The sequence below is a fragment of the Xenopus laevis genome, chromosome 2L (genome assembly GCF_017654675.1).
Source record: "Xenopus laevis strain J_2021 chromosome 2L, Xenopus_laevis_v10.1, whole genome shotgun sequence".
Lineage (NCBI taxonomy): Eukaryota > Metazoa > Chordata > Amphibia > Anura > Pipidae > Xenopus > Xenopus laevis.
The window spans coordinates 14108365-14127124 of NC_054373.1; the positions used below are offsets into that span (position 1 = coordinate 14108365).

At 40.8% G+C, this 18760-nt stretch overlaps 1 protein-coding gene across 1 annotated transcript; it reads left to right on the forward strand.

The window, feature by feature from the left end:
• The first annotated feature begins 380 nt into the window (after positions 1 to 380).
• On the forward strand, positions 381 to 18760 carry LOC108707875 (interferon gamma receptor 2). The gene is made up of 7 exons (XM_018245930.2): positions 381 to 598; positions 12888 to 13008; positions 13719 to 13894; positions 15049 to 15209; positions 15508 to 15670; positions 16657 to 16808; positions 18000 to 18760. The coding sequence occupies exons 1-7, from the start codon at positions 538 to 540 to the stop codon at positions 18102 to 18104; spliced, it is 939 nt and encodes a 312-aa protein (XP_018101419.1). The 5' UTR covers positions 381 to 537; the 3' UTR covers positions 18105 to 18760.

Genomic DNA, 18760 nt, shown 5'->3' on the forward strand with positions numbered 1-18760 from the left:
CTATAACATACTAAAAGTTAACTAGTATGTTGGCGCTATATAAATAAATGTTATAATAATAATAATAATAATATAATAAATGTTATAATAATAATAATAATAATAATAATAATAATATAGTAATAATAATAATAATACATGTAATAATAATAATAATAATAATAATAATAATAATAATATAGTAATAATAATAAATGTAATAATAATAATAATATAAATGTTATAATAATAATAATGATAAAAAAGGTGAACCACTCCTGCAGGCAGCTCAGCGCTTCGATTGTAAGGGAGTTGTGACACCTCCCCTGCAGTAGCTGATTGGCCTGGACAACCAATGGGGGCGGAGCAAGAAAGTGGGAGGGGCTGAGGACTTCACAGGTTGAAGGGAGTAGGGAAGGGTTGATAAGGCTGTGGGCGTCGTGTGACTAAGGCAACATAGGGCACGGGGTTGCCATGAAGCGAAGACAGTGGGCCGCGTCGCAGCCAGGGAAAACGGGTAGAGGAAGTTGAAGAACCCAGGGATCCTCCGCATAAACGATGGACACAGACTGTTCCCTTCCAGCGCTGCTTCTCCTCCTACTACTGCTGAGGCGCACAGGTGCGTTCCCTGGTATTTCCCATCATGCCCTTCTCTCTCCTGAAAGTATCGCTGTATGTCACGTGGCACAAGAGAACTCTGTCATTGTCACACTGTTACCTCACACTCCCCATGCAAGTGTCTGTGTGTCCTGCTAATCTCCTGTCTGTCTTTTTCTCTGTGTGCTGAAGTGTCTGCTTATTTATCAGAAACCAGTCTCTTTCTCTATTTAGTGAAAGTGTTATATTATTTTGTTTACTTTGATAGAAATATCCAGTAAAAAAAAAAAGGGGGCCATGGTTATTGGGTTACAGCCCCTCCCCAGTTCCAAGGGCATAAAAACAAAAAATATCCCATAACTCATTCATACCATAAAAATCTAATTTCTATTCATAGACATGCCTATGATTAAGTACCAGAGGGTATGAAATGCGTAAGGCTGTATACCATGGGTTCTGTATGCCTGTTTATTCTTTTAATATGAATCTTTGACTAAAAATTAGCTTTTTATGGTATTACTCGCCAAACGAGTGGATCTTTCCCCGATATGCCACTAACGGCAGGGCTATATCAGGGGTAATCCGAACGTTCGGCCGTATGATTGAACGATCGGATTACGATACGCCAAGGGGCTCCGACGAGTCGGTCGGGTAGAAATCAAACCTTCTCGATCGAAATCGTGGCCAGATATTGACCAGTCGGAAACCCCCATACACGGGCAGATAAGCTGACAAATTGGTCTAAACGCCCGATATCGTCAACTTTATCTGCCCGTGTATGGCCACCTTTACTCGGGGCCGGGGGAGTTTTCTGCTGATAGGAGCACCGGCCCAGGGTTTCAGGTAAGTCAATACAATCACTTGGGGGTGCCTAACATTTGGTACCCCCAAGTGCACCAAGCCTTTCCTTCTCCTTTAATGAGTTATGGGATATTTTTTGTTTTTTGTCTTTCTCTATTTATCCATCTGTCTTTCTGTGTGAGAGTATTTATAGTATCATTGGCGGCAGAACGCGTGCAGGATAAGGAAAGGGTTAAGACAAACTTTCACTTTGGAACGTTAGTGGCGGGAAGACAAGATTCTGTCTGTCACACAAGCAAAGGGGGCAGAGGCCAGACAGAACATGCAGAGTGGCTCTGGGGGTGCTGAACCCCATGTTGTGCTACAGAGTGTTTTATCTGCTGCACGGAGCTGTGTAGCCACTTGGGCATATAGAGGAGACGTTCAGCGTCGAGTGCAGTAAAGGATAGGGTTATCTTACCCAGGAAGATGCCTATGACTAAGTGCCCCTAAGGCACGAAACGTGTTAGGCTTTCTGTGATGTTTTTTGCATAAATAAATACTTTTTCACTACATCTATCTACGGAGTGTGTTCTGGTATGTGCCAGCCCTTCATTATCTATCTGCATGTGTAGCCACTAGCCTGCTCTAAACAGCGACATAACTATACTTAGTGCAATTCAGTTCTGTTGGCATGAACTGGCCAATCAGACTGGGCACTCTTTATTTGTTTACCAGCTAGTTAGTTTGTACGGTGCCAGGCTTTCCTCTCCAACTAGTCACTACCATGTCTGCTCACTCCATCTTGGTTTGTCATCTTTATAACCACATTAGCTATCCATGCACCTTATCTGTCAATGAGCTGCACCCAGCGTAAAGTATACTGACTAGAAACAGAATTAAATGGCAATAGGAACTCATGTACTGCATGATGGGCAGCTCATAACAAGGTTACAGATATATAGAAACATTGGGGTAACAGTCACCCTGCTATAGTTCCAGGGGTACCCAGGGTACAAATAAGCAGTCACCCCAAATCTCATCCTAACTGGCCTTCAGGCTGGGCCCCCTTAGCTCATAACAAGGTTACAGATATATAGAAACATTGGGGTAAGAGTCACCCTGCTATAGTTCCAGGGGTACCCAGGGTACAAATAAGCACTCACCCCAAATCTCACCCTAACTGGCCTTCAGGCTGGGCCCCCTTAGCTCATTCCAAGGTTTCAGATATATAGAAACATTGGGGTAACAGTCACCCTGCTATAGTTCCAGGGGTACCCAGGACACAAATAAACACTCACCCCAAATCTCACCCTAACTGGCCTTCAGGATGGGCCCCCTTAGCTCATAACAAGGTTACAGATATATAGAAACATTGGGGAAACAGTCACCCTGCTATAGTTCCAGGGGTATCCAGGGCACAAATAAGCACTCACCCCAAATCTCCCCTAACTGGCCTTCAGGCTGTGCCCCGTTTGGGGTGTAAATAGGCCCAAGGCAGAATAATAGCTTTTCAGCTCACAGGGGTGACTTACCATTTCCCAGAGCTTGTGTAATGCACATGGTTATGGTTCTAGGCTTTGTCTATATTCTGTCTGTTGAAAACAAATGTAAATTCCTTGCTGAAAGATAAATATGGGTGTTAGAGCTGTAACACCCAGAGCTATAGACCAAACATTTCCCTAATACACAGGTACAGCACAAGCAGCCATTGTGCATTGAGTTCCCGAGGTGCTAATATTCCAGTGTACAGAACAGCCAAAGACAAAGCAGAACTGGACAGGGAAGGTTGTACAGAAAGCCAGACAACTAATACCCGCTGGGGGGCGGCTGAATCTCTTGTGGAGGATTCGGTTGAGTCCAAGAATGATGGACTTATTCATTACCCTGAATACTCGTAGTAGCCATAAGCACTATTTGTTGTCCTGTAACATGGCTGCTCCTTCCGCTGAACTGTTTCTTATATCGATAAACTGGTTTGGGCGCATAACTAGACTAAGTATTTCTTGACTTGCCATTTTAGCTGAGGGTGGGGCATGGTCTCTCTACTTGTGGCCACAAAATGGTGCAAATGCCACAAATTACTCCCCATTCGTAGACACGGCAGGGCACCCCCTGCCCATGGTTATACTTGTACAAAATCACCCCCTTTGTGCCATGGCTTTTAGTGAAGTAAGTGGCTACTAAGTATAATAACAAAGCATAGTTATCAGAGAAGCCAGTGAAATCCAGGTAAAGTGGTCAAGCAATACTTATTTCTGGGCCTAGAACTCGGTATATATGTCCCAGATCCGGTTTTCCGGATAATAGATCTTTCCTTAATTTGGATCTTCATACCTTAAGTCTACTAGAAAATCATGTAAACATTAAATAAACCCAATAGGCTGGATTTGCTTCCAATAAGTAATAATTATATTTTAGTTGGGATCAAATACAAGGTACTGTTTTATTATTAGAGAGAAAAGGAATTTGTTTTTAAAATTGTAAAATTAAGTATATGGGAGACGGCCTTTCCGTAAATCAGAGCTTTATGGATAACGGAACCCATACCTGTACGATATATCCTTAAACAGGCACACCTATTAAAATTAGGGGTTACCCTACATGTCTGACCACAAACGTAGTATATACCATAAAATGCTCATATTTGTGAGCAGACAATTTAAAGGGTGGTTTGCCTTAAAGTTAACTTTTATTTTAATATGTTATAGAATAGCTGAATCTAAACAACTTTTCAGTTGGCCTTCATTTTTTTTCTTTTTAGAGTTTTTGAATTATTTGCCTTCTTCTTCTTCTAACGCTTATCAGCTTTCAAATGGGGGTCACTGACCCCATCTAAAAAACAAATGCACTGTATGGCTACAAAAATATTGTACTTGTTACTTTTTATTACTCATCTTTCTATTCAGGCCTCTCCTATTCATATTCCAGTCCCTTATTCAAATCAGTGCATGGTTGCTAGGGTAATTTGGGCCCTAGTAACCAGACTGCTAAAATTGCAAACTGGAGAGCTGCTGAACAAAAAGCTAAATAACTAAAACCACAAATAATAAAAAATCAAAACCAATTGCAAATAGTCTGAGACTATCACTCTCTACATCATACTAAAAGTTAATTTAAAGGTGAACAACCCCTTTAAAGATAGAAGAGGTGAACACAAATATGATATAAGACGTAATGTGAGACAAATTCTGGTAGCCTGCCACTTTAACAACTGTGGACAATCGGTATCACAATTAAGATAGGGTGGAACCTTGACACGCGACTAGATTAAAATGTACACACCTTTAAGTATATAACATAAAGAAAGCTGTTTGGTAAATTAACCATGAAGATGCTTTGAGATCTTTAATTAGGTTATAATATAGGATTGTCTAGGAATCTGTATATTTTAATGCTTATATTATGTAACCAGTAGATGGCAGTAGTACATTTTTGTAAAGAACATATATATACTACTGCAAGTAGGCACTCATGTGTAATCATTCTGGCTTGCTTGGGTGCAGGTCAAGTAAATAGTATCGTCTCGTTGTCGAAGAGATCCGCATTCACAGGACTTAAAGGGCATGTAAAGGCAAAAAAATAAAATTCCATTATTACTTTCTTTAATGAAAAAGAAACCTATCTCCAATATACTTTAATTAAAAAAATGTGTACCATTTTTATAAGAAACCTGACTATATGCAGTGAAATTCTCCCTTCATTTACTGCTGTGGATAGGAATTGTCAGACGGTCCCTAACTTCTCTGCAGGGAAACAATCATACGTATGTACAGCAGGGGGAACCCCCGCCTTACTTCCCTGCCGTGCAGAACTCAAGCAGCTTTGTTTGTTTCCCTGTAAAGCAGTAGGTGACTGTGTAGAGATTTGTATTGGATTTTATTTTTGCCTTTACATCCCCTTTACTGTTTCCAACTCCAGCTGCAGGGACAAACATATAAATTGGGATTCTATTTGGAGGATTATTTTGCTGCAGCCACTGGTTCTGCAGAGTTGGAGAAAGTTTGTATCAAACAAAATACAAAAACTATAAAATCTACATTAGATTACATGACAACACAGGACCCAGTGCAGTCTGTATATTCTGATTATTAATCAGTGTTGCTCTATCGGTTTCTGGCGGAAATTATATTTGTCTTGTGCTGTTTTGATCATTTATGAAGATCCCTAAGCAGCCCAGACCACACTGAGCATGTGCACAGTCTTGGTCTTGCAAAGATGTATAACAAAGTTACAAGATGGTGACCCCCTGTTGCCAACTTTGAAAGCATATATCATTTGTTTGATTAGGCTTGTGGTGCAGTAAGTTCATGTTTATGTTTAGTATACAAAATACAGCATTTCTAGCCATTTTCTATTTTAGACTTTACTTCCCTTTTAACAACGATCCAAATCCTCTTTATTATGCGGAGACTAATGTTTCGGCTACCTCCTTAACCTTTCTCAAAGTGCTTACATAAACACAACATACATTTTTAAATCATGCGTGGCGGGAAAAGTACATAGGGGCAAGTGAATTACATAGGCATCATTGTTAGACAAATAACGTATACAAAACAGTCAACATAGAATAACTATTAAAATCACAAAAAGGAAAAAAAGAAAAAATTAATGGGAGAAAAAACTCTGGCCTCAGTGTGATGCACCAAAGTACAAAGTACTACTTAATATAGCACCTCTCCCTCAATGCGAGTATTGTATATTACAACTTCACAATTTTTAATAAATACTCAGAAATTAATTATTAAGGAATATTTATCCTAAAAGAAGTTTCCGTAACAATCCATAAAAAAGGACTTCCATCCGTAAAATAGTTCAAAGAGAATAAAGCATTGCTCCGAACTAAAAAATATCCCATTCTTTTTTTCTTCTTTTTGTGATTTTAAAAGTTATTATATGTTGATTGTTTTGTATAGGTTATTTGTCTCACAATGATGACGTGTTTTCGAGGTAATTCACTTGCCCCTCTGTACTTTTGCATGATTTAAACATGTATGTTGTGTTTATGTAAGCACTTTGAGAAAGGCTAGGGAGGTAGCCAAAATGTTATTCTCCCCATAATAAAGAGGATTTGGATTCTTATTAAAGGAGAAGGAAAGTCGTCTTGCACTTAGGGGTGCCAAATGTTAGGCACCCCAAGTGAATGTATTTACTTACCCGAAACCCCGGGCCAGTGCTCCTATCAGCAGAAAACTGCACCGGCCCCAAGCTTTAACTAAAAAGTCGGCTATTTCGTTCTACTGCGCATGCGTCTGCCCCATGAAATTTGAAGAAAGAAGAAGACGGAAGAGGATCGCTCCATGGTGCTTGCTGGAATAACCCCGGAGCACCAGCCGGGGTTATAGGTAAGTAAATACAATCACTTGGGGGTGCCTAACTCAAGTCCTGTGAGTGCGGATCTTTTCGACAACGAGACATGCATCGGCAAAACTGAGAACGTTTGCACAATATTCCCCTCCGACTCACTCAATACAGATGTTCCCTACACGTAACACGGATACCACAAACAGGGTGGTCGAGTCGAATCTGACCCCTAAGGCCCAACCGCCTGAACCGACATTGAAGAGGTAATGCACCTTATATCACAAAATCATACTGCTGTGGTGCAGAAACTGGAGGAATTGGGCACGAGTTTTGCAATTCTTAAGCAGGACATGCAAAAGTTATGAGAGCACACTGTTGAAACTGAGCGTGGCATTTCTAATATGGAGGACACGGTTCAACCTCTGCCTTACAAAATAAAGCAAGTAACCCCGTCATCTTACAGCCTTGGAGGCACGGGCAGATGATTTAGAAAAAAGCTTGAGGTGCAATAATATTAGGGTGGTGGGCATGCCGGAAAGAGTGGAGGGGGCAAATATGGAACTGTTCCTATAAAATTGGCTGGTTAAGGAATTCGGTCAAGAAACTTTCACTTCTACATTTGTTATTGAACGGGCCCATAGAGTCCCTGGGCGTTCCCCTCCTCCTGGTGCTCCACCTAGGCCGGTTGTGGCGAGGCTCTTAAATTACTGGGACAATGACATTGCACAGGAAGGCGGGAAATATTCTGATGGAAAATCAAAGAATTTCTCTTTATCGGGATTTTTCGCTTGAAGTACGCAAGCATTGTCAGAAATTTGCCTCAGTTAAGGAAACCACGAGGAAACGTCAAATCACGTATGCAATGATGTTTCCAGCGAAATTGCGTGTGGTCAAAGATAAGGTGCATTTCTTCATTAAGCCATAGGAGGTACACAAATGGCTAGAAAGAATGCCTCACACTCCGCAATCATCTCAGCAACTTGGAGCATCCCAAAGGCTACTTCACCAGGAAGAAATCTGACAGATATTGTGAATAAATTTTAGCTCACCCAGTGGGCACTACTAAGGAGCGAGCAGCGACAATTTTGTTCTCTTATTCTAAAGTGGTGAACAGCTAGTCCGGGCTTGGACAGAAGAATCAGGAGATCTTCATTGGCTCCTGTTCCCATGTCTCAGTTTAAAATTTGTTTCTTTTTTGTGGGCTCATACTTGTCCGCAATTGGGGTGGTCAGGTGGGGTGGGGGGAAAAAGAGGAAAGTTTTTCAGTTTTACCATTCATATTCCAAACAGAGAGGATCTACAAGGCGTAATATTGGTTGTTTACCGGCAGCTCTAATTGGAGACGGTATGCTATTTTGGCCAAGAGAAGAATGGTGTTACACCCTGGGTACGATGGCTTACTGGACTAATGGCTAATCAGACTTTTCTTTCCTGGAATGTTCGAGGGTTGAGAGATCCTGTTAAGAGTCGCCTAGTATTTAATTTTATCAGGCAAAATAAGCCACATATTATTTTGTTGCAACAGACTCACGCAGATATTCAGGTCCAACAAGCACTTCGGAGACCCTGTCTATATCATATCATTCCATGCACTCTACATGCTCTAGGGGTGTTTCCATAATGTTTACTAAATCGTGTAAAGCTGGCCATGGTTGTTGAGATTTTTAAAAGATCAGATCCTTATCGTGAGACCACGATTTTCTCTGAACGATGGTACGAATTTACCATCAACTAAAAAGACCAATTTGCCAGGAAAACAAAAGGGGAGCTGCCTGCTTGGCCCTGCAAACACAGATAGATTGCACTGGGACCGACAAAGATTTTTTGACCTGGCCGATCAATTTCCTGACAGATGTTGGCCGAAAAATCGTAAGATGTACGATCGTTCGAATCCCACTAACCGCACGATAATTTCGAAGGATTGGTCGGACTTCCCTAAAATCGGTTGTTCGGCAAGAAGAATCGTCGCGTCTATGGGGAGCTTAACTGCTCAGTGAGTAGAACTATTTCTGATAAAAAAAGGTCGATACCTAATTATTCTTTGTATGCTGTATCATAAAATGTATATTATTGTTAATGTCTGTAGCCCTCCCCCATTCTCTGATTTCACATCATGGAAAAAATTGCTACATTACCCTTGGCAACATTGGTACTGATGGGGGACTTTAACTCGGTTATGCAAGAAGATCTAGATAGGTTAAAGGTGGGTTCTCGTCCCTCTTGAGCACTAGCCACACTGGGCTAATACTTTTGCATTAACAGATTTATGGAGAGCCAAACACCCGGGCGGAAACAATTCACGTGTTTTTCGGCTTCATACGGTACAATGTCCACAATTGACATGGCTTTTGGCAACTCTGAACTCACTAGTCAATTAGAGAAAATTGAAATTTTACTGGGGGGGGGGAATATCAGATCATGCTCCAATTTTTATGAAAATCATTAGTCCAGCCTCTCAGATTAATAGATTAAGGAAATTTAGTCGGTTTTGGACCAAACAATCCAAGATAACAGAGGCGGTGAATGAAGATCTTAAGGTGCATATAAGCATGAATGAGGGTACAGCATCCCAGCAGATTGAATGGGACACTCTTAAGGCATATTCTAGAGGGCAATATATTTTGGGTATTAAGCAATACAATAAAGATGCTCTTAATACAATATCAGACATCAATAACCAGTTATCACAGGCAGAAACCTTCTTTATTCAAAATCCCTCCCTGGAAACTAAACAGGATTTTCAACTACTGTTGCAAAAACATGTGCTAGCCCAAACTAAAATAGTAAATAAACAACTGATATCATTGTGCTAATGTGTATGCCTCCCTGCTCTCTATTATAAGCCCAGGGCCAAGGTGAGAACTAACCAAAATATTTCTGAGTTATTTGATGTGGCATGGGGAACTCGGCAGGGGTGCCCGCTCTCACCCTTGCTGTTTGCTCTAGCAATGGAGCTGCTAGCTGTGCTGGTAAAAGAGGATGTGGCAGGTCTAAGAGTTGGCCCACATGTTGAAAAAATTGCGATGTATGCAGATGATACCTTATTGTTTTTTACCTACCCCTACCTACCCCTTACGAAAGCCCTTGATTTGAATAATGCTCATACAGCAGTTTCTGGTCTTAAGATCAACTGGTCTAAGTCTACAATTTTTCCAATAGATCAATTTTGCCCAGATCAGTCCCTTATGCAAACAGATATGGAGTGGGTAGATACATTCAAATATTTAGGTATATGGATTAACAAAGACTTGCATAAATTCATAGAATTACATTTGAACCCAATTTTTTCGCTGGTGGAAGCGAAAACTAAAGCGTGGTCTCAGATATCATTAAACGTCTTGGGTAAAATAATTATTTTTTTTAAAATGGCGCTTCTTCCAAAATTGAATTATGTTTTTCGTCAGTTCCTGATTTCTATCCCAAATTCGTTGTTTAAAAAGCTGGATTCCCTTCTTACAACATTATATTGGGCAAACGCTCATCCTAGAGTCTCTCTGACCACCCTCCAATTACCTACAGAGGCTGGTGGCCTAGCTGCCCCTAATATGCGTTCCTACTATTTATCCTCTAAACTGGTGACGGCGTGGTGGGTAACTCCGTCTGGGTCCAATGCAGCTACCATATTGGAAATTCATGTACTTGGTTCTTCTGAAGCTTTAAAAAATCTGCTTTATAGAGGGTTGGGGATAAACAAAGGAATTACACAATTAATGAAAGCCTCTTTGGCTGATTGGAAATTAGCTCAAAGATATTTTCATAGAGATAAAACTTATTGTTCACAATTTTCTCCTTTATGGTTCAACTGAATCTGTCACACCTTTTAACTATTGCCGACCCACAACTATGTGCAAAACATCAAATAAAATACATTGGAGACATAATTAAACAAGGTAAATTACTAACTTTTGATGACCTTAAAACTAAATTTAATCTTCCGACCCAAATGTTTTTCAGGTATCTTCAATTACGCCATGCCATCCAGGCTCAACTCCTGTATGCTATTATTGAGACAAGTCCCACCAAATTAGAGGAATATATTCATACCCCGGGGTTGCGAAAACCTATGTCCCAATTGTATAAACTAATCAGTCTTACTATATGCAAAATGGAATATTGATATCCCAACCTTGACTCCAGATGTATGGGAAGAAGTCTTGGAGGCAGTATATGATTCACTCATAAGTGTCAGGGACAAAATGGTACAATTTAGATATCTACACAGGACTTATATCACTCCGTATAGACTATTCCAAATAACTAACACTATCAGGGCTGCCATCAGGGGGGGACAGGTTGGAGAGTTGTAGGGGCCCCGAGGGTAAGGGGGGCCTGGCCACGCCGCACTTACTTGATTAGCCGGGCCCCCCATCTTTCTGAGAGCTGCTGACTTTGGGAAGGCATGGACGTTTAAGGGGCCCTGGCCACCAATTTTCTTATAATGTGGGGGGGGGGGCCTGGCCACCAATTTTGGGCACCAATTTTTTTTCTCATGTGGGGTCCTAGCCACCAATATTTTTTAATGGAGGGGCCCTGGCCACAAATGTTTTTTTATGGGGGGTCCTGACCACCAATATCTTTTTATTTTTTATTAACATGTGGGAACCCTAGCCACCAATATTTTTTTTTGTTTTTTTACTGTGTGGTGGTGGGTGGACCTGTGGGATGGGGAGGGCGGACCTGTAGGTGGGGCTGGCGGTGGGCGCAGCCCAGGGGGCCCAGGAAATTTTTTTGTATGGGGCCCTGCGATTTCTGATGGCGGTCCTGAACACTATTCCTGATGAATGCCCTAAATGTCATCATACGCCAGCAAATTTGATGCACATGATCTGGTCCTGTCCTAAGCTCCACGCATTTTGGAAAGAGATTATAGAGGAATGCATAGAGGTTTCCTCTACTCTATACTTTTGGACCCTATACCTATCCTGCTTAACTACGTGGAAAGTGTAACCCCTGCACGTAAAACTAGAAGCCTCTTATTGGCATTATTTATATATAGCCATTGGCTGGAAGTCTTCTGTACCGCCCACTAAGATGCAATGGATCACTATGGTAAACAATAAAATACCCTTATATAAACTAACGTACATAAAAAGGGGCTGCCCGGCTAAATTTGATGCAATCTGGAATGTCTGGGTAGACAAACATCTCCCTTCGACGCAGAGGGATGAGTAGATTTAAATAGATGCAATCCTAGAGCAAGGAATAGCGCTGTAGTCCTTGTTCGAGTCTCCCCTAGGTAATGCTAGTAAAATACCTCTCGGTTCAATTTATGGTTAGCAATTTAGTTAGGGTTATTTTTGAGTTAATAGGTGGGGGGGGAGTGATAAGTGCATGTCCAGGTGAATAAACACTGTATGTAGGTTAGAAGCTAGCTTGTGAAATTCTGAATAAGCAATGGCAGTTGGTTTATTCTTAGGGGTTGATTCACTAAGGGTCGAATATCGAGGGTTAATTAACCCTCGATATTTGACTGGGAATTGAAATCCTTCAACTTGGAATATCGAAGTCGAAGGATTTAGCGCAAATAGTACGATCGAAGGATTATTCCTTCGATCGAACGATTCGAAGGATTTAAATCCAACGATCGAAGGAATATCCTTCGATCAAAAAAAGTTAGCCAAGCCTATGGGGACCTTCCCCATAGGCTAACATTGACTTCGGTAGCTTTTAGATGGCGAACTAGAGGGTCGAAGTTTTTTTTTAAAGAGACAGTACTTCGACGGTCGAATAGTCGAATGATTTTTAGTTTGAATCCCTCGATTCGTAGTCGAAGGTCGAAGTAGCCCAAAAAAAACTTGGAAATTCGAAGTTTTTTTACTTCGAATCCTTCACTCGAAGTTAGTGAATCGGCCCCTTAATGTGTACCCATATCATGCTTGAAAATCTGTATAATGGATGTTAAATGATTGACAGACACTTGATATTATTTTATGGACGTTTATTGAATGTGAATACTGCTGTATGTGCACAAGAAAATCATAATAAAAATAATTGGTAAATAAACCCAAAAGGCTGGTTTTTACCTCCAATAAGGATTAATTATATATTAGTTCTGATCAAGTACAAGGTACTGTTTTATTATTACAGAGAAAAAGAAAATCATTTTTAAAAATTTGGATTATTTGGATAAAATGGAGTCTACGGGAGATGGCCTTTCCATAATTCGGTAGCTTTCTGGATAACTGGTTTCGGGATCTAATACATTTCTGTTGTGTTTTTATCTGTAGATGCCACCTTCATGCTACCAGCACCCAAGAATGTACGCATTGACTCATACAATCTGCAGCACAAATTGCTTTGGGATCCCATCTTATTGGAAGGTGTAACATACACAGTGCAGTATAAGTGGTGAGTAGGATCAGTAGGATCAGTTTATTATACATACAGAGACATGCACCGCGGAACTGCTGTTGGTTTCTGTCATAATTAAGTCATAAATGCCATAAACAAATGTTCCTTTTAAATCGTGCTCAGTGACCTCATGGGTTATAATCAGTGCTTATGATGTCATCTTGGAATTTCATGGCTTGTAGGGATACATTACTGCCTTTATAGATCAGTGTATTTCTGTCCCTATATAAATCACTGGTAGGTTTCCTTCTAGAAAATCCTAAAGCCAAGGATAGGGTGCACATAATATCGGTCAAGGCTTCAGGTGCCATTGCAGTTAGGCAGCAAGTTTGGGTTCTACTGCTAGAAGTGTTTTTGGGGGTTGGGATGTGACGTCTCACCAACTGCAGACCTGAGCCCACTAGTTTCAGCCCAGCATATCAACCATTCACTTATAACCAGGTATATTCAGATATAGTTTAGGTCTAATCTAAGTTCAGATCTAACTGACCAGTGCTTATATAACAAGGTTGCAGATCCATGAATGTTTATCCTACTGTAGTTAAATGATGTTCATGGCAGTAATAAATTGTCACCCCCAAATTCCACCCTACCTGACCTTCAGGTTGTTGCCTTATTCACTGTACAAGACTCACTAGGGGAAGAAGTCCCTCGGTTTTCCAACCAGTCACTGATACCTCTGTGCACATTACTCTTTTTTTTACCAGGAATAGTCAACAGGAGGATGAATATAATACCTTTTGTAAGAATATAATTGAGCCAGTTTGTGATTTCACTAAAGATATTACATTTGAGTGGCTTATTGTCCTAAGAGTTCGAGCAGAACGTGGACTGATGCATTCCAACTGGACCGACACTTCTGAATTCCAAGCAGCAACTCACAGTAAGTGATAGGGAGTCCAGAGAAAATCCATATAGTACCCATACTTATCAGCTCTTGAGAAAATAAAGGTGGCCATACACGGGCAGATTAAAGCTGCAGATATCAGTCCTTTAGACTGATTTAGCAGTTTATCTTCCCGTGTAGGGGACATCCTACTGGTCCCCCCGATCGATATCTGGCCAAAAATCAACCAGCTATCGATCGGCCAAGTTTGATTTTTTTCTTCGATCCAGGACCGCATCGGCTAGTCGATGCCCATTCACATCATTGTAATCCAATCGTTCGGATTAACCCGATATCGCCCTGCTGTTAGTGGGCATATTGGGTTAAAGGGATACTGTCATGGCAAATATAATTTTTTTTCAAAATGAATCCGTTAATGGTGCTGCTCCAGCAGAATTCTGCACTGAAATCCGTTTCTCAAAAGAGAAAACAGATTTTTTTATATTCAATTTTGAAATCTGACACGGGGCTAGACATTTTGTCAATTTCCCAGCTGCCCCAAGTCATGTGACTTGTGCTCTGATAAACTTCAATCACTCTTTACTGCTGTACTGCAAGTTGGAGTGATATCACCCCCCTCCCTTTCCCCCCAGCAGCCAAACAAAAGAACAATGGGAAGGTAACCAGATAGCAGCTCCCTAACACAAGATAACAGCTGCCTGGTAGATCTTAGAACAACACTCAATAGTAAAAACCCATGTCCCACTGAGACACATTCAGTTACATTGAGAAGGAAAAACAGCAGCCTGCCAGAAAGCATTTCTCTCCTAAAGTGCAGGCACAAGTCACATGACCAGGGGCAGCTGGGAAATTGACAAAATGTCTAGCCCCATGTCAGATTTCAAAATTGAATATAAAAAAATCTGTTTGCTCTTTTGAGAAATGGATTTCAGTGCAGAATTCTGCTGGAGCAGCACCATTAACTGATGTGTTTTGAAAAATGTTTTTTTCCCATGACAGTATCCCTTTAAGATCCGCTCGTTTAGCAACCACACGAACAAGCGGCTCTAGTGTATGGCCACCTTTAGGCCTCTCTAATTTCTCAGTGCCCCAAGCAAAATTCATTATTATTAGAATATTAATATTGACAGCATATTGAGAAGCAAGTGGGTGCTGTTTTTCTAACAGAATGTGGTCTTGTCTCGTTGCAGCCAAACTCGGCCCTGTGAATTTTCTAACGGTTTCCACCAGGGCGGCAGAAGACACCTCTCTCGATGTCAGTTTTGAGTCTCCTTTACCACCAAGCACCACCACAGCTGTGTACAGCATGAAATATTTGTTACAGTACTGGAGAAGCGGCTCTGCTGTGAAGGTGAGCTCTCAAACATAACGGCATCACCCTTGTAGTGTATTAGCTAACATGGGATGCCAAACCTTCCAACCCCAGGTCTAAATATATCACAGAATCCAGTGCCCAGAAATTAGCCCAGGGCATCGATAGATAGTGGAGAATATATTAGATATAACATAGCTTAGGATGCAACAAGTCAGTATAATGTTATATTGCTTCATTCAATAAATCAGAGCTCCCTAGGTCACTATTATCACTGATGTTCAGCGCTGAGCTGTTGCAGGACTCTCACTTCTCGCTCCTTCTTCTGCTTTATCAGACAGAGCTGTGGATAGAAAATACATTCAATAAACTGACAGATCTGCAGGCCTCAACTGAGTACTGCGTGAATGTCACTGCTGTGATGGAGATTACTACTGTCATACCCGATCTGACTGGGGAGACAAGCCATGTAGTTTGTGCCAAAACACCAGGAGCTCCAGGTAATCTATAAACAACATTCATATCAACAGGTTCCTTGTCCTTATATTATACTTCAAGGGACAGAAGGTTCATATGAAGATTAAAGGGAAGGAAAGGCTTAAATTAAGTAAGCTTTATCAGAAAGGTCTATATAAATACACCAGTAAACCCTCAAAGTAATGCTGCTCTGAGTCCTCCATCAAAAGAAACACTAGATTTCTTCACTTCTATTGTGTACACATGGGCTTCTGTATCAGACTTAGCAGTATAAACTTCCAGGGCTTGGGCTTGAGCATGCTCAGTTTGCTCCTCTCTATCCCTCCCTTTTCCCCCCTTCCTCCCCCACTGCTGTAAACTGAGCCCAGAGCTATGAGTAAGTAGGAAGAAAGCAGGACGTGATGTCACACCAAGCTACTATGGCAGCTGTTATTATAAACAAACATTCTACAGAATACAGAATAAATATAGTGTTATAGCTTTCACTATTGTGGCTCATCTATTGGCAATACACTGCTTCAGTAGCTTTCCTTCTCCTTTAAATAGGTAGTTTGTTTACCTTTAAATTAACTTGCATACAAAGTAGACACGTGATATTCTGAGACTGATTAAACTATTATTCAGCAGCTCCTCCAGATTAAAATATAATTGGTTGTCTGGGTCCATTTCCCCTAGCAACCAGGCAGTGAAAGAATGGAAGGTAAATAGGAGAGACGAAAATAGAAATATAAGCCATAAAGAGTAAAAATAATACTAAAACTGAAGCTCCAGAAGAACATTTTTATTTTAGTTTATCTGAGTGGGTGCAGCCATGATTGCTTTGACAAGCAAACCCAGTAGCTTTAATGAAACAGCGACCCCTGGAGGGCAAATTCTCTTGAAAAACAGGTTTGAATTGTCTCTTTCACCTGATTTAGTGGTAAGGTATTAGTAAATGCCTGTGACTGGTGAAAAATACAGAGATATGTTGGGGAACTTGATCTTACATTCAGTTTTCCTTTTATTTCAGGTTTGACGGCAGACAAAGTTATTTTTATTTCTACGGGACTTATTATTCTTTGTTGTATATTCACGGGATTCAGCTATGTCTTCTCCAGACACTACAGACTGATCAAAATGTGGCTATATCCCCCGTACAATATACCCCCCGACATACAGCAGGTGAGCCGCACTCCTTTCCCTCTTTATCATATAGAAGCATAGTCAGTGAGACTGAAAAATACTCCAATATATAATAAAAGGCACTAGGTTTGCCCAGGAGCAGTAACCCATAGCAACCAATAAGATGTTTGCTTTTAAAGGAACAGTGTAAAAATAAGAACTATGCTGTGCAAAATAAAAAATGTCTCTAATATAGTTAGTTAGCCAAAAATTTAATGTATAAAGGCTGGAGTGACTGGATGTGTAACATAATAGCCAGAACACTACTTTGTGCTTTTTCAGCTCTCTAACTCTGAGTTAGTCAGTGACTTTAAGGGGGGCCACATGGGACATATCTGTTCAGTGAGTTTGCAATTGATCCTCAGCATTCAGCTCAGATTCAAAAGCAACAGTTATGACCCATGTGGCCCCCCTCAAGTCACTGATTGGTTACTGCCTGGTAACCAATCAGTGGAAACCAAGAGAGCTGAAAAGCAGGAAGTAGTGTTCTGGCTATTATGTTAGACATCCAGTCACTCCAGCCTTTATACATTACGTTTTTGGCTAATTAACTATATTAGAAACATTTTTTATTTTGCACAGCCTATCTATTTACCCAGTTTTTATTTTTACACTGAACAATTCCTGATTGGGAAGAGACAAGTAAATGCTACCTGCTGAACGGGAAGCTTTACCTTAGTTTACATTTTTTTTGGTTTTAAATTAAATATTCATCTTATATTATAATTACCCTTTATATATTATCAACAAATTCTATAATGCTCTAACTCCCTAAGCCGCCTTCCATTAAGGGCAGAGACACACGCTCGGAATCGGGGAGATTAATCGCCCAGCGAGAAATCCCCTCTTCTTTGGGGCGACTAATCTCCCCGAACTGCCTACCGCTGGCTAGAATATAAATCGCTGGTGGGATGGCAATCGTTGCGCTTCGCTTTCCATAGTTGCCCCAAGTTGCCTCACAAGGTGCCGTCCTGCCGGCGATTTAGATTCTAACTGGCGGGAGGCAGTTCAGGGAGATTAGTCGCCCCGAAGAAGAGCCGATTTATTGCAGAGCAACTAATCTCACCGAATCTGAGCGTGTGTCTCTGCCCTAAGAGAAGGAGTAGATGTAGAAATATTCAGCACGTGATCCATCTTATTCCCTTTCCCTAGAACACCGTATATGACCCACTGCTGTTTATTTCCCTCTAGTACTTGCAAGATCCCCCCTGGAATGGATTCCTAGAAGAAAGCAAAGAAATGCATTTGGCAGAAGAGCAGTACGATCATATTTCCATTGTGGAAAGTGAATCCTGACAGAAAAGCCATTATTCTTGTAATGAAGGAACCATAAAGAATAAGAAGAAAACAGTTGAGAGGAAGAGGCTGAAAAGGAAGAGGTGTCCCCTCAGCTCTCAATGTGGTTACAGGTTTAGGGAGCCTTGGGCATTGCTGGGAACTTTTGTAAAATACTTTACAAATCGAAGGTATCCAACACTCCACATTATGAACTATAACTCCATGCACAACGCTTGTTGGAAATGGCGTTTTAACAATAGCTGGGGGTGGAACCCATGAAACATAGAACATACAGGCTCCTTGAGTCAGGACAAAAAAAAAACACCCACCCCAAAAATTATTGGTCTTAATGTGCACTTTTAGGTGGATGCCATTAAAGTCAATGGTGACTCCTAGCAGTATAGACTCTCTCTGCTGGCAGAGAAAACGCTCACTGCGGCTATTGAGAATGTTCAGCCTTGTGAAACACAAATTTCAGTAACTTAATTTATATGAATGTGAATATGCAGAAAAGTTCCATGCACAGATTCCCATTTATTGCACTGCACTTTAAAGGGAACATAAATAGCAGAAAATCTCATCCAAAATTGTATATTTTTCCATTAATTATGGAAGTATTGTGACTGTTGTTAAAAATGTCGTATGATTTTATAAAATAAACTGACTAAAATCTC

Excerpts from the sequence above, each read along its gene's own strand:
- LOC108707875 (XM_018245930.2), top strand. The coding sequence starts at position 538 with ATGGACACAGACTGTTCCCTTCCAGCGCTGCTTCTCCTCCTACTACTG. Across the intron at positions 13,009-13,718 it reads TACACAGTGCAGTATAAGTG|GAATAGTCAACAGGAGGATG; the intron begins GTGAGTAGGATC and ends TTTTTTTACCAG. Across the intron at positions 13,895-15,048 it reads ATTCCAAGCAGCAACTCACA|CCAAACTCGGCCCTGTGAAT; the intron begins GTAAGTGATAGG and ends GTCTCGTTGCAG.